The sequence below is a fragment of the Ovis aries genome, chromosome 2 (genome assembly GCF_016772045.2).
Source record: "Ovis aries strain OAR_USU_Benz2616 breed Rambouillet chromosome 2, ARS-UI_Ramb_v3.0, whole genome shotgun sequence".
Taxonomy (NCBI): domain Eukaryota; kingdom Metazoa; phylum Chordata; class Mammalia; order Artiodactyla; family Bovidae; genus Ovis; species Ovis aries.
The window spans coordinates 139,891,638-139,909,853 of record NC_056055.1 but is presented as its reverse complement, the minus strand read 5'-3'; the positions used below and the strand labels follow the sequence as shown (position 1 = coordinate 139,909,853).

Here is an 18,216-nt window from a genome sequence, read left to right as displayed (position 1 = left end):
AAAAGAAAAAAAACCCGCTCAGTTTCCAAGACTTGTAAGACTTGGTAACATGGCAGATAATTCCCTTATTTTTGCCTGGAGAATCCCACGGGCAGAGGAGCCTGGCAGGCTACATACAGTCCACAGGGGGTCTCACAGTCAGATATGACTGAAGCACCTTAGCACAGGATAGTAACAGAAAGAGAATGTGAATCATCATTAATAGCATGTTATGGTGATTATATGTTGAAATAATATTTTGGACATACTGAGTTCAATAAAATTGATGTTTTCTTCAGTGGTAGCAGCCGGGTTGGATAATGGTGTTTACTGTTTTGAGAGAATCAGGGGTAGAGAAATAAGAATTTCATTTTTAAATAATATTTATTTATTTATTTTTGGCTGGGCTGGGTCTTCGCTGCTGCTTGGGCTTTTCTCTGGTTGTGGCAAATGCGGGGCGACTCTTAGTTGTGGAGCACGGGGTTCTTCTTGCAGTGGCTCCTCTTACTGTGGAGCGCTGGCTCCGGGGCATGTGAGCTCAGCAGTTGCAGCTCCCGGGCTCCAGAGCACAGGCTCAATAGTTGTGGTGTCTGGGCTTAGTGCTCTGCATCATGGATGAGGGATCGAACCCGTGTCTCCTGCTTTGGAGGAGACACCAGGAACCCCAAGAATTTTGTTTTAGATAAAGTTTTAACAAAGTAAATTTAGTGTAACATAACATACCAGAAACTACACAAATTCTAAGTGGAGTTTAATGTTTTCCCAAAGTAAACTTACCTATATAAGCAGCACTTAAACAACAGCCAAAAAAAAAAAAACAGAGCAAACAGCTATCCTAGTAGCTTCTACTTATAGTCCTAACTCCATAAATTAGTGATACCATTTATTGTGATTGCAAAGTCTCAGAATTATAAGATTGTTTACAGTATGCCTTAGAATTGAGAAACTTGGAAAATCATCAAAAATTTTATCTAGAAGATTAAGGGTATTAGGAAGTACTTTCTAAGCTTTCATAATATTTACCTGTTTTTCAAATAAGGAGTTTTTAAGAATACGGTAAATAGGAGATCAACTGTAATTGTAAACAATTTGGTATGTTCTAGGCAGTGCTATCTATACTCTTTTTCTGAGAATGGAAATCTTTGGGATATTGTGGCTAAACAGCTAACTTTAGAAGTTTTTTATGGAGGAAAATAACTAAGTCTCTAAATTTCCTCTTTTTTCTGCCTCCAAATGTAGAGAATTTAAGAAGGCCTGCACAAGTTATTTAGAAGATAAAAGATAATCAGGTACTAAGTATCAATAATAATTTAATATTTTTCTTTGAGATAAGATAGTTTCCTCAGATTTATGGATCCAGTGTATTCTCAACTTAAGATGTGCGTACATTGAAATTTTATACAAATAAAAATGCTCAAACTTAGCAAGCTATTAAAATTAATAAGTTTTGTTTTGTTTTATTGTCTTCAGGAAGTCTATGTCTATAATCTTCCTGGAGGATTGAAAGGCCTCTTTTTGTTTCATATGAAACAAATTTTAGTTTGTTTAGTTAGTATATATTTTGTATCTTCTAGAAATAAAAAATGGAGGAGGTTGCAGAAAAAGTAGTTTGTAACCCCCCTTTTCCATACAATAAAGAATAAATACATAGGATTTGTATTTTTCAAATTGTTGGTGATTTGGGCAGTCTTCCATGCTTTTATTGTTGACTCTTCTTACCTGTGGTTGTGGTGTGTGTAAAATTGATAAGGAATGGTGGTAGATAATGTGTACCTATATATTTAATAAAATTTTGTAGAACTAAATAAATACACACAAATGAGTACTGCTAGACCTGGGGAAATGTAGATTGTGTCAGCATTGTTAGGCTTTTTACCCTACAGCTATGCTATTATACTATAGTTTCATAAAATGTTACCGTGGGGGAAACATGTATCTCTGTGTATTATTTCCTATAACTCTGTGAATCTATAAAAATTTCACTCAATTTAAAATATCATTCATTGCTTACTGAGCTTACTGAGCTACTAGCTTTAAGACATAATTTTCACAAAAGCATAAACATTTTATTTAGTCTCTATTTTGAACAGATAGACAGATTTTTATAGTTCATTGTTTTGAATGCTGTTTATACTAAGTACCTTTGTTTCTTCTGCTTTTCACTTTACCCTGTCATTCTCCACCAGGTATTAGACTTTGGAGGAAGTCCTTACATGCTTACGAAAACAATGTCTTAACTAATAGCTATCTACTCTGTAGATAAAACTTACTTAGAGTATCTCACTTATTGATGTTTTTGTCTACATTAGGTAGATCAGTATAGGCTGTTGTTCATGATCAAAAAATAACTTCATATGTAAAATGTAATGTATTTTTACTCATAATGTAATCTACCATATATATAACTATTGTTAAAGTAGTCCACTTTCTTTTTTCCTTGGGGAATTATTTTTAGGAATTTGAATGTCTTTCTTTTTAAAACTCCACTATTTTAATCAAAATTTATTTTTGTTTTCTAGGAGCAAAAATTGGATCAGTTTGTCCTTGATTTTTCCCTATTTAAAGGTAACCTGTCTCTAGTTCACTAATCATACAGACTTGATACAATTTTCTGTTTGAGGTGGCAGTCTATATTTGGTTTTTAAAATAGAAATTGTATTATATAATGGCTAAACCATTTATGTCTTTTCTACAAGATGCAGTATAATCTTTCAAAGAAAATAATCATGTAATTTATATCATGGAAGTAAATATTAAAATAAATTCAGACTACATTTCTTGTTTATGCTCCGCAGTTTCGTTTTGTTTTCTCTTCAGAAATTTATGAAAAATCTTTGCTGTTTTAATGTGTTTGCCTGAAACCATTTTACTCAGATTGAAGTATTGACGCCATGGGAATAAAGGTTCAGCGTCCTAGATGTTTTTTTGACATCGCCATTAATAATCAACCTGGTAAGGAAATTAATGTTCCTATTTGACATTTATATATGAATATTTAATATTTTAAATTATCTTTACATGAAGAAATATAAACCAGCTACCTTCTTTTTCAGCTGGAAGAGTTGTCTTTGAATTATTTTCTGATGTGTGCCCCAAAACATGCGAGAACTTTCGATGTCTTTGTACAGGTTTGTTGACATTTTCACTCACCCTAATAGTTTCAATTTAACACATTTTAGATTTTTTCATGCTTTGTATTTTTCTTTCTCAGGATGCTGATTTGCAACATTGACTAGACATGAAAGTAATTCTTAGACATATTAATTGCAATAGGATTATATCAGAGATTGATTTTTCCACTCACTAGAAAAGCATGGGTGCTTTTTAAATTAATTTTTAAAAGAATTCCTGAGATTGAGTGAAAATTCTGTAGCTTAGGAAGTCTTTATAGATCAAGAGAAATAATTTTTTATTTATTCATTTTATTTAAATTTTTCTTTCAGTTTTATTGAGATGTGCTTGACATATAGCACTGTATGAGTTCAGGTGTGGAGCATAGTGATTTGATTTACATACATCATAAAGTGGTTATCGCAATAAATTTAGTTAACATTCATCATCTCATCATTCATCATACTTCCAAAATTAAAGAAGTATGGAAAAAAAATTTTTCCTGTGATTTCATCATTAATATTGCTCTAATACTATTTCCTTAATTTCTTTTCTACTTAATAGCCTACTAATTTTTCTTCTCTTTAGGTGAAAAGGGGACAGGGAAATCAACTCAGAAGCCATTACATTATAAAAGTTGTCTCTTTCATCGAGTTGTCAAAGATTTTATGGTTCAAGGTGGTGACTTCAGTGAAGGTAAGACTTTAATTCTTACTAAACAAAATCAAATATTCTTTTTTTATAAATTTATATTCTTTTATTCTTATGTACATTGATCTGAAAGTTAGACAAGTATCTGGAAGTACTGGTCCAATTTTCTTTTCAGCCCACTTAATCATTTGGTCAAACAAAAAGTACTGGAAATTCCTTGGTGGTCCAGTAGTTGGGATACGAAGCTTTCACTGCTGAGGGCCCAGGTTCAGTTCCTGGTTGGGGAACTGAGATTCTGTAAGCTGCCTGACATGGCCAAAAATAAAAATTGGAACAACTCATAGAAATAGACATAAAGGAAGAAAAACGTAGGGAAAAAAAATCATCTTTGATGCATGAAGTAATTTCAGAAATTTGCTTTTGGATAAAACACAAGACATTGGCTTCCCTGATGGCTCAGTGGTAAAAAAATCACCTGCCAAAGAGGGGGATGCAGGTTTGATTCCTAGGTCAGGAAGATCCCCTAGAGAAGGAAGTGGCACCCCGCTTCAGTATTCTTGCCTGAAGAATCCCATGGCCAGAGGAGCCTGGCAGACTACAGTCTGTGGGGTCACACAAGAGTCAGACACGACTTAGCAACTAAACAACAACAACAAAAAGAATCACTATATATCTCTCAGTAGCCTTTCTGTGTTCATGTTTGATTTTGTCACATCCAATTATCTTTTACTACAGTATAGTTTTTACCGTCTTTCTTTTTGTAAAAATACTGAAACTGTGTTTTTAAAGACACTTTGAAAGCTACTAGTAATTTCTGTTAAAAGACCTACACAATCATTAGAATCTGAACAGTCTTTTTTCTACAGATATTAATAGGCTTTGTCACACTCATATTGTTGTATCAGAGAATAGAAAAAGTAATTTGGGAACTTTTCAGTATTATCTTTTATGATTTGCTGTGAACCTTTGAGTATTGTTGGTATAAAGTCATTCAGGTACCTACTTTGTAAGAAGCATTTTGTTTAGGAATACTTCAAGGAAATTACTGACCTAACAGTTCTAAGAGTTCACGCTTTTCATTCTTAGGAAATGGACGAGGAGGGGAATCCATTTATGGAGGATTTTTTGAAGGTAAAAATATTTATGTTTAAATTAAACATTTAATGTTTACTTGTAAATTAAAAGCTTCGTCTTAATCTTTATTAAAAGAGAGATTCAGCTGTATTTCTTAGTGATAATACCAACATTTTTATGTGTCCATTTTTCTATGAAGATTTTTTTAAAAATCTTTGATATTCTAAATTTGGCTGTAATGTTTTCCCCAAATTTAAGTTTTCTCTGTGGAATTTCTATTAATGTGAAGATCATTTGAAAGAGTAAACATGTGGTTGTGGAATTAATTTCATATTACCCATCTTTAACTTTCGGGAGTCGGTGAAATTTCACATTCTACCTGCTTTTTTCTTGTTCTAATACAATATTGGAAGACAATCCGCTTTCTTTGCAATAAGCTATTTTCTTTATCAATAGCAGAAATTAAGTTAATGAGTGCCTCTGTGTGCTAAGAATAATATTGAAGAAAGATTGGTATAGTATTTGGATTTTATAGCAAATGATTGAAAATTAAAAATATTTTAATATGAAAAGATAGGGGAGGGAATTGGTTAATATTAGATTTCTCTTACCTTGACTTTTTAATCTAAATTTTGCTTGGCGCTAAAGATCACATGATAGGAACCCAAGATATATAGAGGAGTGAAAATGAATTTTGAGGGGAAAATTATGCCTGTAATGTAACTGAAAACTTTGCTTCTTTATAGATGAGAGTTTTGCTGTTAAACACAATAAAGAATTTCTCTTGTCAATGGCCAACAGAGGGAAGGATACAAATGGCTCACAGTTCTTCATGTAAGAATTTATGATCTGATTTAAAATATCCCTTTTTTGGTGTGTCATTTTTCTGTATTCCTGCTACTGACCACTAATAAGAGAGGTACCTATAAGGGGGAGAATTTTTAAAGGTGGAAGAACAAAGAATTTAGCAATACAGCTGACCTCCCCTTTTGTTTAAAGGGGAGGTCAGCTGTACTGCTAAAGTTTTCAAATGATGAAAACTTTTGTGAAAAGGACACAGGAGCCAGTTTGAAGGGGTAGAGTTTCCACTGGCCAAATGAGGACAAGTTGAGCATTGATTATTTTGAAAATAAGTAGTGATGATATCATATTATCAAATAAAATAGAAATCCAGGCGTCCATTTGGAAATAAATAGTAAATGAATAAGAAGGGAGAAAGAAAAACTTAGTAGAATGCAACTAATACATGTAAAAGAAATTGTAGAGTTAGAGATGTCCCTATTTTGCAATCATCTCAGTAGTAATTGATCCAGGAAAAAATTATCTATGGAGGATAAATTAAGGAACAGAATATTTGCAGTGAGTATCTCTTTATAAATTACTAACTTAAAAGAGTAAAAAATGTTCCTCATTTTTCAAAGATTCTGTATTTGTGAATTTGCCAACTCACTAAGTTTATTTGTAATCCAAAGTCAATACTACTACTACTACTACTACTACTACTACTACTACAATACTACTACTACTACTACTGTTTTCCAATTCTGACCATTAAAAAATTGTTACTAGGGCTCATGTCAGCAATTCATGTTTTTTATCATGTTCCATGGGTAAAAATTTGCTCTGCTCATCAGTAACATAAACTCTTTTGGTCTCAGAAGAATTTAATCTGTAAGCACCATATGGATTATTTCTGTGTTTTCTATTTCATATTTGTAACTCCCTTCTTCAACCATGAGAAATCTCTCTTCCATTATATTAAAAAAATTCTACTCATTTGTTGACTCCTAGATTTAAAAATTGCCACCCTATAACACTGGGAAAAGTAACGTACTAACTAGAGTTCACTGTTTATAGCAATTTTTGTTTTTAAAGTGAGGATATGTAGTTATCACATTTAAAAGTGACTTTTGTTAGTACTTTCTAGTATAAATTTTGTATGGTTTTATGACTCAAAATATGTTATATCCATTTGTTTCTGATTATATTTCATTTGTTTTTCCTGCCAGATTGATTTGTTTTTTGTCCTCTTTTTTAAGCTTTTAAAACATTAATATGATTCTAACAGTCAAAGCAGAGAGAATACCATGGAATTATCACTCCCACCTAATTCTTCACTCCATTTCCATTCCCCCATTTTTTCACCCCTTTTTACACCACCTGTCCATATTAGTAACCAACCTCATTAGTTTCTGGCTTATTTTTCTGTATTTCTTTTTACAAACATAAGCACAGATACACACTTTTTTCTTATTTTTCATTTTTTCTTACATAATAGATAGCATACTGTACATAATGTTTTTCTCTGTTCACTTGATATATCCTAGAAATCATATCAGTTCATAGAAATCTTTTTCATTTTTTTCATAAATGCATAGTACTCTATTGTATTTTTGTATACTGTAATTTATTTAGCCAATTACCTATGTATGGATGTTCCTGATTTTTTAAACAGAAACAGCTTATATCACGTTTGTTGTTTAGAAGACACAGATAAAAAGAAGAAAAACAATCCTGTCCCCAAATGCATCTTTTCATGGAATAAAAATACAGAGTTGCATATACTCTGTAATCAACTTTCGGATGTAATATAAATTTCTTTGTATGTTACTAAATATGAATTAGTAACATTTTAATAGTACATGTTAATCCATTGTTTGAATGTACTATGGTTTTATTTATTTAATCTCAGTTTTGAACATTTGGTTGCTTCTTGTTTTCAAACTGCTCCAGTGAATACTGTTGTACCTATTGTTTGATGCATTTTTAAATTCTTCTATGTAAGTGACTGGAGGTTTACTTAGTCAAATATTTATACATGTTTAAGGCTTTACATATATATTGCTGCATTGACTTCCAAAGTGAAAGTGAAGTTGGCTCAGTCGTGCCCAACTCTTTGGGACCCCATGGACAGTAGCCTGCACCAAGCTCCTCTGTCCATGGCATTTTCAAGGCAAGAGTACTGGAGTGGGTTGCCATTTCCTTCTCCAAAAGGAAGTGCTAATTTTACCAGATCCTCAGCAACACTGTTACCATTTATTTTCACTTTTTAAAATAAAATCATTCCTGTGCTAACCAAAACCCCTGTGTTAAATTCACATGTATATTCTCAGAATCTCCCTAGTGTTGGTTTCTCCTGACCTCTTTCCAGTTCTGGTTAACTCATCTTTACTTCTTTGTTTTTGTTTTGTTTTTTTTTACAGAGACAACTTCAGTTTTTTAATCTTTAAAAAAAATGTGGTAACATATAAAATTTGCTGTTTTAACCATTTGTAACTAAGTCAGTGATATTATTTATATTCACAGAATTGTGCAGCTACCACCACTATTTCCAAAACTATTTCATCATGCCATAGAGTAGCCATTTCCCCTTCCACGCAGCCACTTGGTAACCTTTATTCTACTTTCTCTGAGCATTTGCCTATTCTGTATATAGAAGAGGAATCATACAATATTTGTCCTTTTGTGTCTAACGTATTTCACTTAGCATGTTTAGCATGTATCAGAACTTCCTTCTTTTTTGTGGTTAGCTTTGCAGTATATATACATACCACATTTTGGTTATCCATATTTATTTGTTAGTGGACATTTGGGTTGTTTCTACTTTTTGTCTGTTGTGAATAATGCTGCAATGAACATTGGCACATGGACGTATTTGTTTGAGTCCCTGTTTTCAGTTCTTTTGGATATATACCTAGGAGTAGAATTGCTGGATTATATAGTGATTGTATGGTTAGCTACTTAAAGAACCACCGGACTTTTCCACAATGGCTACGTCATTTCACATTCCTTCAAGCATCGTACAAATAATGCTAGTTTTTAGCATTATTTGTTCTAGTTTTGCCATTCTCATCACTTTTTCACCAGTCTGAGAATGACTGTGAAGCACTGCAAGTGTTGATTTAGGGGTTACAAATAAATTATAGTGAGCAAGCCCATGGACAAATACGCAGTCTGTGAAGTGAGGATTTACTATATCTTGATGCAAATTGTATATACTGAATGTAACATAAATACATATATAGTGTACACCTAGGTTTTTACATTTCTAGGTGCTTTTATCAAGTTGAGGTGATTACAGCTGTTACAGTGAGAAAACAATAACAGGTTATCTCTTTTTAAAATAAGGTGAGCTTATTTTAAAGTTCTAACTTGTACATGAAATACATGTATACGTTAGAATTTTTTTAGTAGTATTGTTTGTGTTTTAACCAAAGATTAGCTTAAATTGTGTTCCTTCTTTCAAATTTCTAATGCTTTTTAAAAGATTTTTTAAAATAATGAATCTTATACAGTACCCATCTTTAGTACGTTGTATCAGTATTCTTCATAGCTACTCAGATAGCAGCTTTCTTAACTACAAAGTTTTAAGATTGATGTGGAGAGAAAAAGGATTTTTTAAAATGACTTTGCTTATTTTAGATTTTATCTAAATTTTAATGCAGATCTCTTTCTTCAACATGAGATTTACTTTATGTTAGGGATAACAAACTCTAAGACCTATAGGTCTTAGGCAGGTAACATAAGGGAATACAGACTGCTGGGATGAGAAACTTAATTATTAATCTTTATATTAGAAAAGATAGGAATACTCAGCTTGACCAATTATTGCCACATGCCAAGTGCCACATCTTCCAAGTTTTAAAAAAAGGTCTGGAATATGGATTTTTATATAGAAATATCCAAATTTGTAAATCTTGGCAGCTAGTTTAAAAATTTATAATATACAGGATGGACCACTTCTGTTTAGGCCCCATGGAACACATGTGAATGCATCAGAATGTGACCTGGGCTCTAACTGTTTAAAATGCTAAGGCTGAAAAGCACTGTTAAACTGGTCCAATGTTTTGGTAAGTTATGGTATACCCAGATAGTAGGTATTGTACAGTTACGGATATTCAGTAAGAACCCAGTTACATGCAAGGAACATGGATGGATAGATGTAACAACACAGCATCAACTTTAAGTTCATGTATATTTTCAATAATGTGTAGGTGTTTCAGAACAAAATTTTGAAAATGCATTATGTCAAAAGCATCTTGCATTCGATTCTACTTAAGGTTAAGGTAAATAAGATCCTATTATGTTAATGTATGTATGAATTCTTGTTTTCTACATTGTTTCCAATGCAGTTATTTTCTTTTCCTTTTTAGAGATGCTAACTTTGTTTTTCTCTGACTTTGTTTTTATTCTTCTATTTGATGACTTCCAAAAGAACAACAAAACCAACTCCTCATTTAGATGGGTAAAGATGATTTTCATGTATTTTACAACCTATTTTAAATTAACATATTAAAATAAGAAACTTTTATTTAATCATCTTTACTTGACTTTTTAGGCATCATGTGGTTTTTGGGCAAGTGATTTCTGGTCAAGAAGTTGTGAGAGAAATAGAAAACCAGAAAACAGATGCAGCTAGCAAACCATTTGCTGAGGTGCGGATACTCAGTTGTGGAGAACTAGTTCCAAAATCTAAAGGTAAATGCAAGTATATATTTCTGCTAACTTTTATGTGCACAAAACAGTCTTAAATTAGTTGGCATGAACTTTATACTAGAGTGAACATCAGTATGACATTTTTGTGTATTTTTAATGTATTTTTGTACTTTTTTAAATGTGTTTTACCTTACTCCATATTTTGTTCATTTACTGTGAAACTGATTAACTTTCCTTGTCATTAATTTATAGTAATTCATCCTTCTGCTTCCACGTTATTTTTTAGATTTTTTGAAAAGTGTAGTTGTCTAAATAGTATGGTAAGTACTCTTCTAGGAAAAGAGTGTGGGGAGGATGACAATTGAAGAGATTAACAGGCTAACAAACTTTATGGGGATAAATCATTTCCCCTTCATGCACTGCTTAGATTCATAAGCATCTGGCACATTTGAGACACTTTTTTTACTTAAACAAGAACACTTCAAGTTAACACGACTGGTAGTTTGCTGTAATACTATCTGAAATGGTAAGAACTTGGTTTTAAGTATTTAAAATCTTTGTATTAAATATGTAGTTTCTATTGTTTATTACACATATTGAATCTGACAGTCTCAAAGTAATGAGGTGAGTTTACCTTCAAATCTGTATGGAAAGCAATAAAATATTGAATTGACCTATTCTTAACTGTCTAAGGAATAATAAATAATATCAGTACTTAGTTTTTCATGTTTAACAAATGTGAGCATCATCTATAACCTTTCTTCTCTCAGCTTCATGAGAACTGTATAATACTATTTCTCTCATTTTACAGATACAGTCAAGGAAATTGTTCTTTACCACATCAGGGAACTGGACCCAAGTTTGCTGGCTCCAGATCTAAAGCTTTGTTTCTTAGGTGTTGCTAACTCATTAAAATCTTTAATATTCCTTTCAGAATTCCCCTAAGTAGAACATTCTGTTCTCAAGTTTTAAGTATACTGATGTGCTCTGTAATATGTACATTTCATTTTGCTTTAATATAAAAAGACCCACAATGTTTCTGGAGGAGAATCCACAGACAGACAGGGTTTGTGAGATCTTAGTTCCCCAACCAGGGATCAAAACTAGGTCCATGGCAGTGAAAGTATCAAGTCCTAACCACTGGAGTGCCAGAGAAATCCCTGGAGAAGACTTATTTTTAATAAAAACTAAAAAGCAATCTATATTAAACTTCGAAAATTTTAGACCCTGAATCTTGCCATTTTATTCTTCAAAGTGTTGTTGGTACAATTAGAATATTTTGGTTTACATTTCTTCCCACATCATGTAGAAAAGTCTTCATATTTTATTTTGTACTCAGCAGTTGTTTTTTGGCTTTTTTCCTGTGTTTTATAATTTTTAAGGATCTTATGTTAGGATCTATTCTTTGCTTATAACGGTTAAGAATGCTGTGTGGTTACATATTTAGAAAGAGATTGAGGTAATTAAAAAGCTTACATCTTAAAAGTTATCATAGACTCTCTAATACATTTGGTGTAAAAATTCTTTTTGGTATTAACTGGTCAGTGTTTGAATATTTGCTGAATGGATGAGAAGGTGAATGAATGTCACTGTTTATATATTATTATGTTTTTATCATATATTTTCACCTGAAGTGATAAATACTAATTTTGCCCGTGCCATTGTGGCCAGGAAGTTGTGCTAAAAGCTGATGTAGTGTTCTAGTGTGTGTTCCTCAGACTCATGCTAAGGAAGCATATCTTGCCCTTATCAGTTTCATCAGTTGAGGAAAATTTGTCCCTTTGTTAGTGTCTTCGCAGGAGTTATTGAAAAGTTCAGGTTTGTTTCAAGCATACTGTTCATGCCTGCTCTGTTCTGGATCATACTATGGAGGATCACAGTTTGGCGCCTGTTACCCTACAGTCCTTCAGTTATCATTCAGAACACTGGTCATAATGAATTTTGTCATGCATATGTATGATCTTTTTTTTTTTTTTAGGCGTAGCTATGTCTTACATCCAGTTTATGTTTGATGGCCTTCTTACAGTCTTAAACTGGAAATAGTCAAAAAGCTTTGGGTAGCACAATGGTGTTCATTGTCATCATATTCAAAACCTTGTTTGAGGGATACACATCCCAATTAAAAAAAAATAAATATAGAATTTTTTTTTTCTTTTCTTTTTCTAACTTCCTTAAAGAAAACAAAAAGACTTCTGAAGAAATCTGACTGTCTGGGCCCACCTATATGTGGTCTTGGTGAGTCTGGGCAATCATCTTGTGCCTTTGTCCCTTTGCTGTTGTGAGATTGGAAATTCTACTTTTTCTGGCTATTTGAATGTGCCTGAGAAGGTTCAGAGTCAAGGGGAACGTCCTTCTAACAGGTGCAGAGGGGGAACACTTCCAGCAGGTGTTAGGGGGAGACTAACCAAAACTGTATCCATGTAGAGGCTATCAAGGGGCGGGCAGAATGGAGGATAGAACACAGACCACTGCTTTGATAAGAACACTTCCTGGTTTTTTAGAAGTTACCATGATCTCAGTTCATGCTGGTCTCTTCAGAGTTCACTGCAGTTAAAGAGATATCTGTATACCTTTACCATGCAGCATGAGATGGGACCAGTGATATATTAACAGAGTACATAGAAACACGAGAGCTGAGTTATGGCAAATGGCAGTAAACAGTTAAATGAGCAGAAATCTTGCATATATATAATAGAAAACAGATTACCTGGCAATACAAAAAGAAGAGCACAACAGAGGAAGCAGCTGGTAAACCTTGTTCTTAGGGAACAGTGGACAAGATCAGAGACTCATTTGTATGGTGACAGGATCCCATTTCAGTGTCCTTATTCTGGGATTAAGAGCCATGGTGATGGCACTTTTCATGGAAAATAGTGGGATATTAAACTTAGAAACTGTTTAGAGGGGAGACCCAGTAATTTTTAAATGAAAAGAGGGTTATTTTAGGTATAATTCCATTTTTCAAACCTTATTTTGATGATGGCCTGGAAGTTTTCTTCAATATAAAAGTTTCATGTGAAATTAATTGGTATAAAATTTATAGCTCTCAAAAAACTAGTAAAGCAGCATTTTCTTACCTTACATTTTTATAAGTAAAATGTTCTGGAAACTTGTCTTTTCACCTTAACATCATACTAGTAAAGTCAGTATCTGGTAATATTACCACACCTACCAAGAGTTTAAAAGTGTTGCTCTTTGTAATTCCTTTTTATCCATTAAATCCATTTATCCAGTTAATGATTCTTAACTTGCATTGTGTTTTGCTTTCAGTACTATTTCATTTTATTTTAAGGATAGTTATATGCTTATAAATGATGCTTTGAAATAGATTTTATTTAAGTGGTTAGACAGTAGGTTTGGGGGTTTTTTGGAGAATGTGGTGACAACTGTTACCAGATTTGAGAGTATTAAATTCTCTTCAATTTTAAAAGTTAATACATTTTGTTCAAAATTTAGAAAGCATAAAACAGTACTCATTGAAAAGCCTTTCTTCATCTCTGTCCATATCTCAGGCAGATTATATTGCCCTAAAAATAGTTATGAATCTCCTTCTGATCTTCTGTACTGTTGTGATATTTTGCTTCTCTCAAATGCTTACATGAAAAGTGGTATGAAAACTAAATAATGGTTTCTTAAATGTATTTAATATATTTAGAGGGCTTTCCTGGTGGCTCAGACAGTGAAGAATCTGCCTGCAATGCAGGAGATCGGGGTTTGATCCGTGGGTCGGGAAGATCCCCTAGAGAAGGGGATGGCAACCCACTCCAATATTCTTGCCTGGAGAACTCTATGGACAGAGGAGACTGGCAGGCTGTAGTCCATGGGGTCGCGAAGAGGTGGATGCAAGTGAGGAACTAACACTTGCATCCTCAATACGTGTAATAGGGAGACTGGGCTTGCTTTTTAAGAAAGCAACTGGAAAGAATCACAATGTAAAATAAGTATGAATTGGAGCTGGTGAATAAAGCTTTGTTAATCGTGGGGTAAAGCATGACTGTGTTTTGTCAGGTAATTTAACAGCTGTGTTCTGTGCTTGTTGTTGTTGTTTAGTCACTAAGTTGTGTTCAGCTCTTTGAGACCCCATGGACTTTAGCCTGCCAGGCTTCTTTGTCCATTGAGATTTCCCAGGCAAGAATACTATAGTGGGTTGCCATTTCCTTCTCCTGGGGATCCTCCTGAGCCAGAGATTGAACCCATGTCTCCTGCATTGGCAGGCAAGTTCCTTACCACTTAGCACCAGGGAAGCCCCTTCTCTGCTTAGGTGAAATATTTTTATTTTGCCTGCATATTATATAGTCCCAGATATTTTTATTTAGAGTTTCTCATATTCATTATGAATTTATTTCCTTCCTTGGGTTTCTTTAACTTTTATTCTCCCTCCTAATCCCCATACCTCAGGTTTTTAGTGTATACAAGTAGGTTTTTCAGTTCACATACCCACTCTGCCTCACCAGCAACAGTGCTCTTGGGATGAGATGAACAGTTGGATTCATGAGACGAGATAGGCTTCCCTCAGCACTAAGCGTATTGATCATTATGAAAGGATGCAGGACAAGAAGCAGCACAGCTTGAACAGCAGTGTCATAGTGGAGATCTCTGGTTCTAGGCAGGGCTTGCATATGTCCCAGGCATCTCATGCTTAGTATTAATAGGTTCATGGTCCTCAGAAGCATGATAAGGTGAGAAAAGACTACCTTAGTTTAGTGAAGCTTTTACCTCTGGTATCCCTTCAGCATTTATATCTAGTTGCCATTCTCCAGTGCAGCAGCATCTCATCATTACTAAATCTTGATGGTGAATCACAAACCCTTGGTCAAGTGTACAGTAACTTAGCCAGATCCTCATTTACCTCTACAAATCAGTGCACTCCTATAAATTCTGAAGTAAGAGTTTCAAGAATCCCCAGCAAGATCAGCAGAGCCCTAGAACTTCCCTGGTGGTGCGGTGGTTAAGACTCCATGCTCCCAGCGCAGGGAGTGCGGCTCTGATCCTGCAGGGAACTAAGATCCCACATGCCACACAAAATGTCAAAAACGACAACAACAACAATAAATCAGTAGGTCTCAGGCCTGTTCAGCAAAGCTACTCAGCTGACCTTTAGATTTGTGAGAAATAGTAAATAGTTGTTTTAAGCCACTAAATTCATTTTTAAAAAAAGTTTCAAGAATCATTTGGTCCAGTGCCAAATCCTGAGGTGTTCCTGAGAGGGGAACACAGAAAGGTTACAAACCAACTGTGAACCCTTTCAGTTAAGGTCAGTAAACAGAGAGCCAATAGTCAGTCCCAAAGATAGATTTTTTTGTCCTCTTTGATTTTTTAAATTATGGAAAATATTAACATTTACTAGAGTGGTTGAAATAGTATAACAAATCACCATGTTCATTACCCAGCTTTACCAATTAATTTATGACCAATCTCATGTTTCCTATCCTGGGCCACTTCCATTTCCTGTTTGGAGCAAGTTCTAAGCATATTGTTTTTATTGATAAGTTTTTCACTATTTATCTCTAAAAGGTGACTCTTCTTAAAAAAAGTAAGCATACCATAAGCATATGCAGGCATATACACATATATTCCTAAATGTAAAAAATCTTCACAGTGTTCACATTTCTAAGTTTATAAATGTTAATTTTTTTGATTTTTGAGTTTGAATCGAAATCAGGTTCAAGCATTTGGATTGGTCTTGTAATTTTTTGGTTTGTTTTTCATAGATTTCCCACCATTTCTTTTTATGTTTTCTTGAGATTTATTTGTTGAGCAAGCTAGGTCATTTTACCTGTAGGGCTTCTGCCTGTTATTGCACACACTGAATTTTACTACTTGCATTGTTGTATTATGTAATGTGTTCCTTCTGTGCTTCTGGTTCGTGTAACTTTGTAGTTAGAACTAGAAAATTGATCAGATGCTGTTTTGTTTTCTTTTGGCTGTGTGAGTGTTCATTGCTGCGCGAGGACTTTCTCTCATTGTGGGTGGGGCTACTCTGTTGTGGTGCGCAGGATTATCGTCGTTGAGGCTTCTCTTGTTGGGGAGCACAAGCTCTCGGCACGTGGAGATCAGTACTTGCAGCACGCATGCTCAGTAGTTGCGACTCTTGGGCCCCGAAGTGCTGGCTCAGCAGTTGTGGCCCACGGGCTTAGTTGCCACGTCGAATGTAGGATCTTCCCAGAGTAGGGATCAAACCCATGTCCCTACTTTGGCAGAAGTATTCTCAACCACTGGATCATCAGAGAAACCACCGCCCAGCCCCCACCCCTGTTTTAATTGGATAGTTGAATTCACTTCTTTAAGTCCACCATGGTTTGAATTAGAATAATTTTAGGTGGGCCAGGCTCTATCCAGTCTGTCACGTCTTTCCCCAGTTCCTGATTAACTTCACTTATTTGTGTTAGTTTCCTAGTCCTTAAATCATTTGAGTTTGGTGACCCCCTTTTAAAAATTAAAACTTTCTTTGACCCAAAATAAAATTTCAATTTGAAACTAACTTTTGGGGGGGCTTCCCTGGGTCTTCATTGGGCTTTCTCTACATAATACAGCATGTGGGGCTTCTCTTGTTGGTGAGCACAGGTTCTAATCATTAGAGGGATGCTTAGGCATTGAATAAGCCCATTCCAGTGGAATCGTGTTTCTTACCTTTCCACATACATACAAAGTATTTTTTCTATTACTTCTCTCCTACAGTTCTGCTTCCAATATTGATAATAAGAGAAAAAGTTGAAAACTATAAAAATATTAGAATCTGAGATTCTTGAGTGTTACTTCTGTGCTTTAAAAAAATGTTATTCAACTAATTCCTGAAATTGACTTAGTTTAGTGTTTTTACCTGTTAACTTCCCCAGAATTCTTTAGATAGAGATATAACTCAGACCCATGAATCTAGTGGATGTGTGCGTGTGCACATGTACGTTTTCAGTGATGCCCGACTCTGTGTGACCCCATGGACTGTAGCTCACCAGGCTCCTCTGTCCATGGGATTTTCCTGGCAAGAATACTGGAGTGGGTTGCCATTTCCTTCTCTAGGGGATCTTCCTGACCCAGGGAACGAACCCATGTCTCTGATGTCTCCTGCATTGACAGGTGGGTTCTTTATCACTGAGCCATCTGGGAATCCCATGAATCTGAAGGTCTGGATTCTAATCTTGAGTCTTAACTGCTTTCCTGTACTGTTCAGTTCAAATAGCTGGATGAACTAAGTGTTAAATACTGGACTTGGAGAATCTGCCAAAATAAAAATCTAAATTTCCTCTTACAAAGTTTGTCTAAAAAGTGTTGACCGAACCATTTTGCTTTTTATTAAAGCTAAGAAAGAAGAAAAGAAAAGGCATAAATCATCTTCCTCCTCATCATCCAGTGACTCAGATAGCTCAAGCGATTCTCAGTCCTCTTCTGATTCTTCTGATTCTGAAAGTGCTTCTGAAGAGAAATCAAAAAAAAGAAAGAAGAAACATAGGAAAAATTCTCGTAAACACAAGAAAGAGAAGAAGAAGAGAAAGAAAAGCAAGAAAAGGTCTTAATTTACTTTTACAGTACTGGCTTTGTATTCTAATTATCTGTTTATATATAAAGCTATTGGGATATTGAATCAATTAAAAAATAGAAATACTTCGTAGCATGACATATAAGACCATTCTGATATTCTGCAGTCTATAGATTAAATTTGGGTACATTTCAATTTCCAACAAAATCATTCAGTTCATTTTGTCTGAACTCAATGACTTTTTTGATTAGATACGTTTGTATTTTATGGAAGGAATTTAAAATTAGTAAGAATTGTAGGAAACCAATGAGTATTCCTTTTTTTCCCTCCTATGATAGCATAAAGCAGATTGTGTCAGCATATTTACTTTCTTTTCTGTTGTGTCTGAAAAAAATCTGTCTTTGTACTAAAGCTCACCTTCATAAGCCTGTTGCCTCTAAAGCAGTTTCTTTTCCTGTATTTTAAAGTATTTTAAATTTATCAGTGCAGTG

General features: G+C 34.3%; 1 protein-coding gene across 25 annotated transcripts in view; it reads left to right on the top strand.

Annotated features, from left to right (window-relative positions):
* The window catches only part of PPIG (peptidylprolyl isomerase G), a 42,729-nt gene that overhangs the window by 15,156 nt on the left and 9,357 nt on the right, over positions 1-18,216 (top strand). For 5 of the 25 annotated variants that reach the window (XM_012134444.5, XM_042243750.2, XM_012134469.4 and 2 more), the window contains exons 2-11: positions 1,219-1,268; positions 2,499-2,544; positions 2,854-2,931; positions 3,033-3,107; positions 3,679-3,786; positions 4,828-4,872; positions 5,562-5,649; positions 10,031-10,060; positions 10,154-10,293; positions 17,548-17,755. In XM_012134444.5, coding sequence (XP_011989834.2) covers positions 2,871-2,931; positions 3,033-3,107; positions 3,679-3,786; positions 4,828-4,872; positions 5,562-5,649; positions 10,031-10,060; positions 10,154-10,293; positions 17,548-17,755 — 755 coding nt within the window. In that variant the 5' untranslated portion in view covers positions 1,219-1,268; positions 2,499-2,544; positions 2,854-2,870. Of the gene's footprint in view, positions 1-1,218; positions 1,269-2,498; positions 2,545-2,774; positions 2,932-3,032; positions 3,108-3,678; positions 3,787-4,827; positions 4,873-5,561; positions 5,650-10,030; positions 10,061-10,153; positions 10,294-17,547; positions 17,756-18,216 lie in introns of all 25 variants that reach the window. The other 20 variants (XM_012134426.5, XM_042243755.2, XM_042243753.2 and 17 more) reach the window with 5 other exon arrangements.